General features: G+C 44.0%; 1 protein-coding gene across 1 annotated transcript in view; it reads left to right on the top strand.

Moving 5' to 3' along the window:
* The window catches only part of TBC1D8B (TBC1 domain family member 8B), a 61,077-nt gene that overhangs the window by 25,477 nt on the left and 23,055 nt on the right, over positions 1–12,545 (top strand). The window contains exons 7-12 of the mRNA XM_069747069.1: positions 285–449; positions 694–834; positions 6,051–6,201; positions 6,774–6,988; positions 8,617–8,734; positions 10,421–10,706. Coding sequence (XP_069603170.1) covers positions 285–449; positions 694–834; positions 6,051–6,201; positions 6,774–6,988; positions 8,617–8,734; positions 10,421–10,706 — 1,076 coding nt within the window. The remainder of the gene's footprint in view (positions 1–284; positions 450–693; positions 835–6,050; positions 6,202–6,773; positions 6,989–8,616; positions 8,735–10,420; positions 10,707–12,545) is intronic.

Genomic DNA, 12,545 nt, shown 5'->3' with positions numbered 1-12,545 from the left:
ACATGAGCGGTAATGTGACGACTCATGAACTGGAGAGCGATATCCCCCAGATTAGAATTCTATAACTGATCTGGAGATTTCCTTTTTAAACACAGAAAATTGACAAGACTTCCAAGTGCTTTTAAATAACCCTATATGCCGCTTCATTATAGTACAGAAAACCCATAAACAAATGTAAAAGGATTTGTACAGGATGTTCTATGGCAACTAAATGACACCTTTATCTACTTGTGTTACTATCCAGCATCTGTCACCAATAAATACTTTATAACTTTTATCTGCAGATTGTGGGAGTAGAGAAGTCCGATGCAATCACAAGAGCTGTCACAATCAGTACCAGGGGGAAGAATATTTTCCGTTTCACTGATGTTCGAGACTTTGACTCGTTGGTGGCCAGACTAAAGTCCAAATATGCCGTGACTAGTCCCCAGCATATGGCCTACACTGTGGTGAGTTGTTGTTACTGACTTCTTACAGTAAGAATCCTATAAAACAGTAAGTGGTTGGCTTGGATTCCCTTTTAGTGGCGTTATATGTGTACAAGATATACCGTATAGCATGTATTACATTTCTAAGTACTGAATTTCACATTGCATCATTTTATACTATGTGACAACTGATAAATCACTGATAATTATTTTACCTGTATGACGTCTTCAGTTTTGGATGCAAAGTGTTATTCCTATATTACAGACTGGCTACAATGAAAACGCAGCTGATTTCCAGGACGGACACCCTATGCTGGATTCCAAAGGCCCTAGTAAAACTGTGAGCACAGAGGCACTAATGACTGTCTTCCATCCCCAAGATGCTGAAAATCTTGATCCAGTAATGGTGAGGATGAGGACCACAGACTTGATATAAAGGTGTGGCCCGAAACACAAATTTAATTTTAATCCTATTGGATGTCACTTGCGAGGGCAGTGCTGGTCTGTGCACGCTGGGCATCTTTACAACGTACACTGACAGTGCGCTCTAATGCCAGCTTTTTACTCCTGATTAGAGATGGTGAGAGAGTGCACTGTCACTGTGCATATTGCACAATGACAAGAATTTACTGAGCATCCGTTGGAATTGACAAACCTATTCATGGGTCAGTAGACCAGAGACTAGCCCAGTCCCTGACAGGGAGTCCACTGATGCTTCGTTTTGGGGAGGATGCAGAGGCTGAGGTAGTGACTGCAGCCTCTGCTCCCTGATGATGTTGCATTTGAGTTTCCCAGCACGCACTTGGATTCTCAAATGAAGCATCATCACAAAAGAAGTAGAAAAAAATAAAGCAGATATTGTAGTTAGGGAAGGATGGGGAATTTTTAATTAAATTATATTAGGAAAAAGATTAGATTGTGACATGAAATGGATAAGGATTTAGGATTAAAAATTAATTTTGTGTTTCGGACCACCCAATTAACATCCCCTATATACTGAGTGGCTACACTAGTAAGTGATTGAACATAAACCGACATATTTAAGGCATCAGTTGTTACCCTATATGGGAAGGATGCCAAAATTATCACTGGACTGCAGGACAACTCCCATTATAAATTATACCTATAGAGACCATCGGAGTATAACACCCCAAAAATATATTCCAAAGTACACGTAATAATGAAAAAGTGTGTATAACTTTATTGAACAATACAAAAAACCTAAAATATCAGTAAAAAATGATGGATAGTTGGTGATGACACAGTAAACGGAAACAGCAGTATCATATAATTCAGTATTTGCACTTAATAGCAGAAAGCACTCAATTCATAAAATGTGCAGACACAATATGAAAGCCTGTCTGGCATATCATACAAAAATAGTCCCGCAAAAAATCACAAGACCGTAGAGTTTACCAGGTTAAAAGTGAAATGTCAAATTACCAGGCGAAACAATGTCTAAACGCTGTAATAAAGTGCAGAGTGCTCATAAGGTGCTATGTATAGTGCTTACCCATGTGGGTATGATACCCGCTGAGTCTGTGACCCCGACGCACGTTTTGCAATATCTGCTTCTTCGGGAGGCTTGTGTGGGTTGCTGAGTCAAGAGGGTCTCTTTTATCAGGCTCATACAGCTGACCGTAATCAGCGCCACTCCATGGCGCACATGAGAGGCGGGTCGCAGCAACGTCACGTCCGGCAGTCCCAATGTCTGCGAGGGTCAGGGAGGAAATCTCTCTTATGTTGTCAGTGATCCCCTCCGTACTGATTGGATGCCATGAGGGGCATGTGCGCAGTCTGAATCCACCGCGCATGCTCGCGCTGCGGCCGCCATCTTGCTTACTGGCTGTAAAGTGGACAAATGCGTCGTAGGTATCCAGCCTAGAACCACGGCAGAAACGGTATTAAATCACCCTGAACCGTAATAAACGGAGCGGAATATAATCAAACTAGATGGTAGCCCGATTCTAACGCATCAGGTATTCTAGAATATGTATGTAGTTTATTTATGAAGATTTTAGAATAATACATTGGATACACAGGATTCGGACGGACATCGCCTGTCGCTGATTGTTCGCGGCCGGCCACGTAGTATATAGCACAGCCACGTAGTATATAGCACAGCCACGTAGTATATAGCACAGCCACGTAGTATATAGCACAGCCACGTAGTATATAGCACAACCACGTAGTATATTGCACAGCCCGCGTAGTATATTGCACAGCCCGCGTAGTATATTGCACAGCCCGCGTAGTATATTGCACAGCCCGCGTAGAATATTGCACAGCCTGCGCAGTACCACGCACGCAGTATATAACACAGGCCACGTAGTGTATAACACAGGCCACGTAGTGTATAGCACATCCCATGCAGTATGTTGCACAGCCCGCGTAGTACGTTGCACAGCCCGCGTAGCATGTTGCACAGCCCGCGTAGCACGTTGCACAGCCCGCGTAGCACGTTGCACAGCCCGCGCAGCACGTTGCACAGCCCGCGCAGCACTTTGCACAGCCCGCGCAGCACGTTGCACAGCCCGCGCAGCACGTTGCACAGCCCGCGCAGCACGTTGCACAGCCTGCGCAGCACGTTGCACAGCCCGCGCAGTTTATAGCACAGCCCGCGCAGTATATAGCACAGCCCGCGCAGTATATAGCACAGCCCGCGCAGTATATAGCACAGCCCGCGCAGTATATAGCACAGCCCACGCAGTATATAGCACAGCCCACGCCGTATATTGCCCAGCCCACGCCGTATATTGCCCAGCCCACGCAGTATATAACAAAGCCCACGCAGTATATAGCAATGTGGGCACCATATCCCTGTTAAAAAAAAAAAATAATTAAAATAAAAAATAGTGATATACTCGCCCTCCGTTGGCCCCCGGATTGAAGCGGTTACCGACGCTCCTCGCGCGCTCCGGTCTGAAGAGTGCATTGCGGTCTCGCGAGATGATGACGTAGCGGTCTCGCGAGACCGCTACGTCATCATCTCGCAAGACCGCAATGCATGGAGCGGTCACCGGGGCGTTGCGAGGAGCCGGAAAGGCCGGTGCCTGATCTGGGGGGCCGACGGACGGTGAGTATATAACGATTTTTTTTTATTTATTTTTTTAATTATTTTTAACATTAGATCTTTTTACTATTGACGCTGCATAGCAGCGTTAACCGAGCGCGGTCCATTAGCGCTGCCATTAACCCTGTATGAGCACTGACTGGAGGGGAGTACGGAGCGGGCATTGACTGCGGGGAGGAAGGAGCGACCATGTTGCCGCCGGACTGTGCCCGTCGCTGATTGGTTGCGGCTGTTTTGCCACGACCAATCAGCGACTTGGATTTCCGTGACAGACAGAGGCCGCGACCAATGAATATCCGTGACGGAAAGACGGAAGTGACCCTTAGACCCTTAGACAATTATATAGTAGATAAATATCAGACAAAGTCTATAAAGATGCAATAATAAATTATGGTTAAGAAAAATTGTTCACAATATTTATCCGTAGTTCCACACTCGTCTTAGTAACTGAGGAGATGCCCAGGTACAGTCCTGAATGAATTATATGGAGTAGAGCGGATTGACCAAAAAGTCCCTCCAAACAAGAATACACCAGCAAAGGTCCAATACATGTATACTGAAGATAAAAAATGAGTAAAATAAATAAACAGCAACCAATTAAAAACAAAAGAGACAAAAAAGAAAAACAACACTCTATATTTACAAAGAATGAAGGAACCAAAGAAAGGCAAGTTCTTCAGAGAGGGTGCCTAGCAGCTATCATAGAAAAGGGTACAAAAGAAAGCTTCTCATTTAGCCCATGAGGCGACATGGTTCCAGGGAGACTATCCAGCGACATTCCATCTGAGCCAATGCTTTCTTAAGATCACCGCCCCTGATGCCCTAGTGTATCCTATCAATACCACGGACACTGAGCGCCAGTGGATCACAATTGTGGCACAGTCTTTAAGTCCGAAATATCAGTAACATCCCTAGCTGCCCTAATGTCCCTGACATGTTCCCTAACTCTGATACGGAGCTCCCGGGAAGAGAAACCAACGTAAAATAAGTTACATGTACATACAGCATAATAGATCACGTAACTAGTGCTACACGATATGTAACATGTGATCCAGTAGTCCCTACCTCCTTCTGCCGATGTAAATCTTGTTGCTCGCACGATGTTTTTGCATGCTAAACAAGACCCACAAGGGTAACACCCCCATCTCTGAGGACCTGCCCCAAAAGGATTTGGTGGTCTCGCAACATAATGGCTCCTGACAAGTTGGTCTGTAAGATTACGGCCCCTCCTTGCGGTCAGGAGTGGTCGGTCAGGCAAAATCTGTTTGAGGGCTCTATCAGTTTGCAATACAGACCAATGCTTATCCATCATTTGCCCTATCCCATTGGTTATTATATGTTAAGATACACCTAAGTGGTGGGTCTCTACGATCAATTGGATGGGTTTTGGTAAGGAGCTGGTAGCGAGGGCTTCCCCTGGCCCGAGAGTAACCTTTTCTAATAGTCCTCATGCTGTAACCTCGATCCTGGAGCCGTTGTTTGAGGTCTCGGGCCTTGTTCTCAAAGACAACATCCGTGGAACAAATCCGTTTCATTCTCAGAAATTGACCAGTAGGTACAGCACGGATGGTTGATAAAGTATGTGCGGATGTAGCATGAAGTAATGAATTAACTGATGTTTTCTTCGGAAAACATCAGTAGGGATGGTACCATCCGCACATGACATGATCTTTATATCTAAAAAATCAATTTCACTTGCAGCCATTTTATATGTCAGTTTGATGTTCCGATCATTCTGATTCAGTCCACGGATGAAGTCAAGAAAACCAGGCTCGGGACCGTGCCAGATAATGAATACATCGTCCATGTATCTGTACCAGCACTGCGCCTGGGAAGCGGCGCCCGCCCCATCCCCGAAAATCTCCCATTCCCAGTACCCAAGGAAGAGGTTAGCATAGGATGGCGCACATGCCGCACCCATCACAGTGCCACGACACTGTAAATGTAAATAAAGCCTGTCTTTAAAGGTAAAGTAGTAAAGAGTCAAAATGAACTCTAAAAGTTCCTGGATCAAGGAACGTAATGCGGGATCTATATTACTCATGCCCAGGAAGAATCCCACTTAGACTAGTAAGTGGCAGATGTGACAATGAGGGATTAGCAGGACGCATAGTGTATAAGTGTGTGTAATAAAAAATGTGTTCTATGTCGTCACAGCTGTGGGTGGCTTTCCTCACAGCCGATATTAATTTTATTTTTTACTATGCCAATGATTTTGTTGGAAGAAGAAACTGCCAGGTATACAAGTTGCCTGTAGTGGGCGCTGTAGGGCGTATGTAGTATTACATGAACTACCATTGAATAGAATGTCAGTCTGTGTAATATATAAAGGCCTGAGTCCACCACAGTAGGATTCGATGCTTGCTAGCAGATCACCATTCTGGATTATAGAAGGGTGGCTCATAAGGATCACATCCCTAGTAGCGAGTATAGAGAAGGATCTTTCTGATTAAGACAATCAATTTAATGCTAAACATAGATGAGGTTTATTTATTGTGCATGGGCATATGAAGTATATTAAGATGAACGATAGATCTCATTTTTTGCAGTTAAAAGAAAAAATGAAGGAGCAGTACTGGAATATCCTGTTCTCCGAATGTGGCCGTGGAGTTAGTATGTTTCGTACAAGAAGAACCCGGAATTTAGTAGTCAAAGGCATCCCCGAAACTCTGCGGGGAGAACTCTGGCTCCTCTTCTCAGGTAACGCATACCCATCGAGCGTTCGTATCTACACGTCTCTAGGTGAGGAACCACAGGGATGTAATCGGGAATAATATGGCAGTAGTGATGAGTGAGTTTACTTGTTGATCGGGTTGTCTCCAAGTATTTGTGACCGCTCGGAGATTTCGTTTTTGTTGCCTCAGCTGCATGATTTATAGCTGTTAGCCAGGCTAAGTACATGTGGGGGTTGCCTGGTCGCTAGGGAATCCCCACATGTCCTCAGGCTGGCTAACAGCTATAAATTATGCAGCTGAGGCAACCATAACTAAATCTCCGAGCAGTTACAAATACTCGGAGACCACCCGAGTGACGAGTACACTCGCTCCTTACTATATGGCAGCAATACACTATTGCCCCTTACAGCAGAATGCAGGCTGCTATTTTCTGAAAATAACCATATACTGGGGTATAGTTGTATTATGAGAGTCCTCTTTAGCGTTAAACTGCAGAGTTTTTCTTATCTGTAATGAGTGATACAATGACTCCATGTTGTAACAGTAACGACACAGGGCATCCTTCTCATTAATATAGTGTCTCTTATCGGGTGCTAGGTGCTGTTAATGACATGGGTGCTAACCCCGGCTACTACACTGAGATTGTGGAGAAGTCTCTAGGTACGTGCACCTTGGCTACTGATGAGATTGAACGAGACTTGCGCCGGTCGTTGCCGGAGCATCCTGCCTTTCAGAGTGACACCGGCATCTCTGCGTTGAGAAGAGTGTTAACGGCGTATGCTTTCAGGAACCCCAAAATCGGATATTGTCAGGTTAGCCCATTTCTATTACTTTGCTGTAAGTAAACATATGATCTGATAGGGGTAAGCTACGTACAGATAAAAAAAAAAGTGCAATATAGGAAATAGTAAAAAAGTTTTTATTTTATTCAAACAATATGAAACATACATACAAAAACCTTAAAATCAGGTGCCTCGAACCATAGAACACATATCTATAGGGAGATTAAACTGGAGTAGTCTGCGTTCATGCATAGGCGCATATACAAGGATACACCATTATATATTATCTAATAAAGTGTTTTACTTATACCAATCACTTGAAAAGGTGCATTGAAAAGATTTACAGCTGCATTGATATCGCTGATATCATAAAACATACCCTGATACAAAAATGCATTCACAGAAAAGACTAATCCGCAGTCATAAAGTGCACGTGCAGTTATGGGTTCATAATAAAGCCTTATAGTAGTGCTTGCTGCTGAGCCTGGGTACTGAGCTGATTAGGTCAATTTTAGCACTAAAACTGGTGTTCTAACTAGATCCTAGTAACACAATAAAAATGATTCCTATTCTATGACAAATCAAGCTTTGAAGACGTATGCAAATTAGCCTAAAAGTGCATTGGGGGTGTGTCGATACACTTTGAATATATTATTTCCAGGCTAATTTGCGTGTGACCTCAAAGCTTAATTTGTCAACGCTGGCACATTGGATTACCACCGAAAATGTATCATTTGTATTACTAGGACTTATACAGCCATAGCTCATATTTCAGCAGTAAAATCTCCCATGACAGGTTCCCTTTTTGAGGCATCCTGACAGCTGATGCATGCTGCCCAATGATTGCGGTCATATATGTGTTACTCTGAAACGCTGCGGCGTTTCAGAACAATAAGACATACTTTACAGACTGCTAGATGACTGGTCAAAAAGGTGAATCCCTGGCGGCTTCTTCCTGCCCGCTGCCATTAACTGACAGGTTTGTCCCTATACATACATCAAGGACAGACTTGTCACTGATTAAGAGCGGGTAGGAATAAGACACTGGGGACCCACCTGTTGGACTAGTTTCCCTGGGGGCCTATAAAGTGAGTTTTGTTTTTTGTTTTTTCATACACTGCAGCGTTTTAGAGACACATAAATGGCCGAAATTAGACAGGCAGGATCTGAGACATAGTGGCGTTGGATTGGACCGCATGCATCAGCTGTCATCATTTTTGTTACCTGTAGTAATTGCCAACTGGGTGTAACCAGTTGGGGGCGTGTCCCTACATAGTCTGATACCGTCCAATCAGTGCTGACTGTATCCGACTCTGGAGGGACACATCCATTTAAGAAGCGTTCTGGTCGCATGCCGTTGTCAGTTTATTCATATATTTCTTGGAGGAATAGCGGAGGGACAACGCAATACAAGGTTCGAAGGAAAGATGTGCATTATGTCATGGGAAATGCAAGTATTTAATAAATCTGCAATCCGGACAGATCCAATTTACACACATATTTCTTTTTCTGATGACTTGCGAGCTTCCGGGCTCCGAGAAGCGCTCTCTTCCGGCCCCGCACGGGTACACGCCGCACCTGACCATTACAAGAACAACCACGGTAGAGAAGGGCACTGCTAGAAAATATTACTCCTGTCCTTCTTTGTATTTCTGCAGGCAATGAATATCCTTACTTCAGTTCTGCTCCTTTATGCCAAAGAAGAGGAGGCGTTTTGGCTGCTAGTGGCTGTGTGTGAGAGGATGCTGCCAGATTACTTCAACCGGAGAATTATTGGTAAACTGCATGTGATCGTTATTGCCTGACCATACAGTGTGCTGCATGATCTGTATGTGATAGCACGGAGGTTTCACCTTGTATAACCTTACTGTATCCTAGAGGTCTAAATGTGCAAATTGAGGGTTCTTCATCCTCCCTAGGCCAGTGATACTTTGCCACCGATATTTCGGTTTGTTTACAGGCTGCAGAGGTGTTGTCACATTTATAGCTCTCGTAACCACTGCAGCCAATCACTGGGCTTAGCATCTTGTGCCATCTACATCGACAATGCTGCTAAGTTCATATATTGGCTGCAGCGAGTATGAGGCTTCGCTGACCCAGCGAGGATGTGAAACGGCCCCATTTGTTATTTTAGACCTTGGCAACCCTATGGTCTGCTTGTGTGGAGCGTGCTCAGGAGCTGATGTTGGCTGTTATTTACTCGTCATCTGCCTCTAACAGCAGTGCCTTGAGCTAAGCTCCACTCGCTGCCTTTAATCCGTTGCACGCCGCTGTCAATCCCTGACAGTAATGGTACCGTCACATTAAGCAACTTACCAACGAGAACGACAGCGATCCGTGACGTTGCAGCGTCCTGGATAGCGATCTCGTTGTGTTTGACACGCAACACCGATCAGGATACCGCTGTGACATCGCTGGTCGTCGCTGAAAGTCCGGAACTTTATTTGGTCGTCAGGTCGGCGTGATTTGTCCTGTTTGACAGCAAAAGCAACGATGCCTGCAATGGTTTTCCATGGAGCGAACAACCAGCGAGAACGATAAGTACGTCACTGGATCGCTCCTGCATCGTTCTGCTGTTGCCAGTGTTTGACGTCTCCTAGCGACCTAACCAGCGACGCTGCAGCGATCGGCATCGTTGTCTATATCGCTGCAGCGTCGCTTAATGTGACGGTACCTTAACATTTAAATGAATCAGTTACCCATCCGAGACACTGATGACTTACCATGGCAGCTGAGAGTATGACATAAGCGATACAGCAACTAAAAAGTGAAGTTAAAATGTTGTAAATACTTGAATCCCACATTTTCCCAAATTAAAACTAAAGACCTTAAAAAAATCAAAATAAGAATATTTCATATTGCTGTGTTTGTAAAAGAGCAATTTATCAAAATATAAAATTATTTAAACAATGCAATAAAGGCTGAAAAGAGAAAAAAATAAAAATAAAAACTCTAGAATTTAGATTTTACGGTCGCCATGTCTACCTAACAAAAAAAGCGATAACAAGCAATCAAAAATGCCATATGTACCCCACATTAGTATCAATAAAACCATCAGCTAAGGACACAAAGAGCTCTCACACCGCTCCATCAACGTGTTTGAAGTCTGGTATCTACGTAATCGCACTGACCTGCAGAACCATGTTTCCAGGTCCTGTTTATAAACTGTAAAGGCAAAACCCCACCCAAAAATGTCGGAATTGCGTTTTTGTTTTTCATTCTTTCACTCCATTTGGACTTTTTTCTCATTTTGCAGTAAATTATTTGGTCAAATGGATGGTGTCATTCACAGCTACAACTCATCCCGCAAAAAAACAAGCACTCGGAAATGTTGGCGGAAATGTAAAAATATTATGGTTCCCGGAAGAAGGGGAGGAAAAAGTGAAAGCGTAAAAACGAACATTGGTTTTTTTTAGTTGGAGACTATTTGATCTAGTAACAGGTGTCACTTCTGTGTTTCAGGTGCCTTGGTGGATCAGGCGGTATTCGAAGAGCTCATTAAGGAGTATTTGCCACAGTTGACTGACCACATGACAGACATGACGTTTTTCTCCTCGGTGTCCCTGTCCTGGTTCCTCACCCTTTTCATCAGTGTCCTCCCTATTGAAAGTGCCGTCAATGTGGTGGACTGCTTCTTCTATGACGGGATCAAAGCCATCCTCCAGCTGGGACTGACCGTGCTGCAACTTAATATTGATAAGCTACTGGGCTGCAAAGATGATGCTGAAGCCGTGACTATCCTCAATCGGTAAGAGAGCATAGACTACAGGGATCGGCCTCTTTATAATTGCTGAAAATGCATGCACCGTCAATATCAATACTGTGTGTGGTATCTCTCTTAAAGGGATTGACAATTTATAGCTAATGTTAAGAAATGGGAATAAAGGGAACATGTCATCTACAAAAAAAAAAAAAATGGTTTTTACTCGCAGGTATAGTGGTAATCTGCATGTTAATACCATTTAAAGGGAAGCTGTCAGTAGGTTTTTGCTATGTAATCTGAGGACAGCATGAGGTAAGGGTTAAAACACTGTGTCACTTATTAGGCTCTCTGCTCTTAGAGTGAAGGTTTTATCACTAGGACATTATCATTGCCCAGACTAGCTGCATCCTGCCAAGTGGTCTAACTTCGCCCCCTCCTCTGACCGGCAGCTCACGGTCATACACAATGCACATAGAGAGCCTGGTGATGGCGGGGCAGCTTTCTGAGCTCTGGTATTACTACGAACTTTTATTTTTTCATAACTGCTGTACTCAGTAAACTAAGTGACACATCACTGGAATCAGAGTCTCTGCCCCTACATCATGCTATTGTCAGATAAGGTAACAAAAACCTGGTGACAGATTGCCTTCAAATCACGATGATCTGGTTTAGTGGAAGCACAGCTATAGGTAGGAGATTACATTTTATTCTCACTGTACACACGCTGCAGAGCGGGCTATCATTCAAGGTGTAAGGGGAGTGATCACAGCACTCCGCACTCACTGTGTAGTGACAGTGGCTGTAACCTCTCCCAGCACCACCCTGATGACCGGAAGTGGCTGCAGGGAGGATAAAACTTTATTTTCGCCCTGTACCTGCACTTGCAGTAAGCCAGCCAAACATGGTTTAAGCTCTATTAACCTGCAGAGCTCCAAGGATCGATTTACAGATGCAAAAGTTCAACTTGCTAATGTGTCTGGCTTTGAAGCTTAGTGCTAGTCTTTTACCAAAGCCACAAGGTAGGGTTTATCCACATGTAAGCCTATGTTAGAGGTATATGTCGGGAGGGTCTCCCTGCAAATAGCAATAACGGAACTCTACAACATATCCTACTGTATAGACATACAGTGGCATTTTTGGAGATGATTACGGCGGCATTTTGACTGAAAACAACGTGTTAGTGATGCACATTGCATCATGAACCAAACACTGGGCCCAGTGCAGTTGCTAAAAATGACGTGACATATTCCCTTTAAGGGGCAGTAATCTATTTAGGACAGGCTGTCAATCATATTTCACCATTGGAATCAATTTAGGGACCATAGCTATCGGGGATCATCTGCTTCCATGCTGATATATCCCATATATAAATACATATACTTATTTCATTATTGGCTCCTCTGCATGTTGTGGTTCTTACATTGTAAATTGAATGTTAACAATAAGCATATTAGATTACTACACACACTCTTATTAGTGAGCTAACATTACTAATTCTTTGAAGTGCTATACAACTTTTTCAAAGCGGCATTGATGAGACTTGATTAGATACGGACTGTCAGATTTTATGGATTATCAGACAGTAAAGGTACCATTACACTACACCTGGCCGTGATCGTTGGTAAGTCGTTGTGTGGTCGCTGGAGAGCTGTCACACAGACAGCTCTCCAGCGACCAACAATGCCGAAGTCCCCGGGTAACCAGGGTAAACATAGGGTTACTAAGTGCAGGACCGCGCTTAGTAACACGATGTTTACCCTGGTTACCATTGTAAATGTAAAAAAAAAAAAACACTCACATTCCTGTCACGTCCCCCAGCGTCATTTTCCCTGCACTGTGTAAGCGCCGGCAGTAAAGCAGAGCGGTGACGTCACCGCTGTGCTC

The sequence above is a fragment of the Ranitomeya imitator genome, chromosome 2, assembly GCF_032444005.1.
Source record: "Ranitomeya imitator isolate aRanImi1 chromosome 2, aRanImi1.pri, whole genome shotgun sequence".
NCBI lineage: Eukaryota > Metazoa > Chordata > Amphibia > Anura > Dendrobatidae > Ranitomeya > Ranitomeya imitator.
This window is presented reverse-complemented; position numbering and strand designations above follow the sequence as displayed.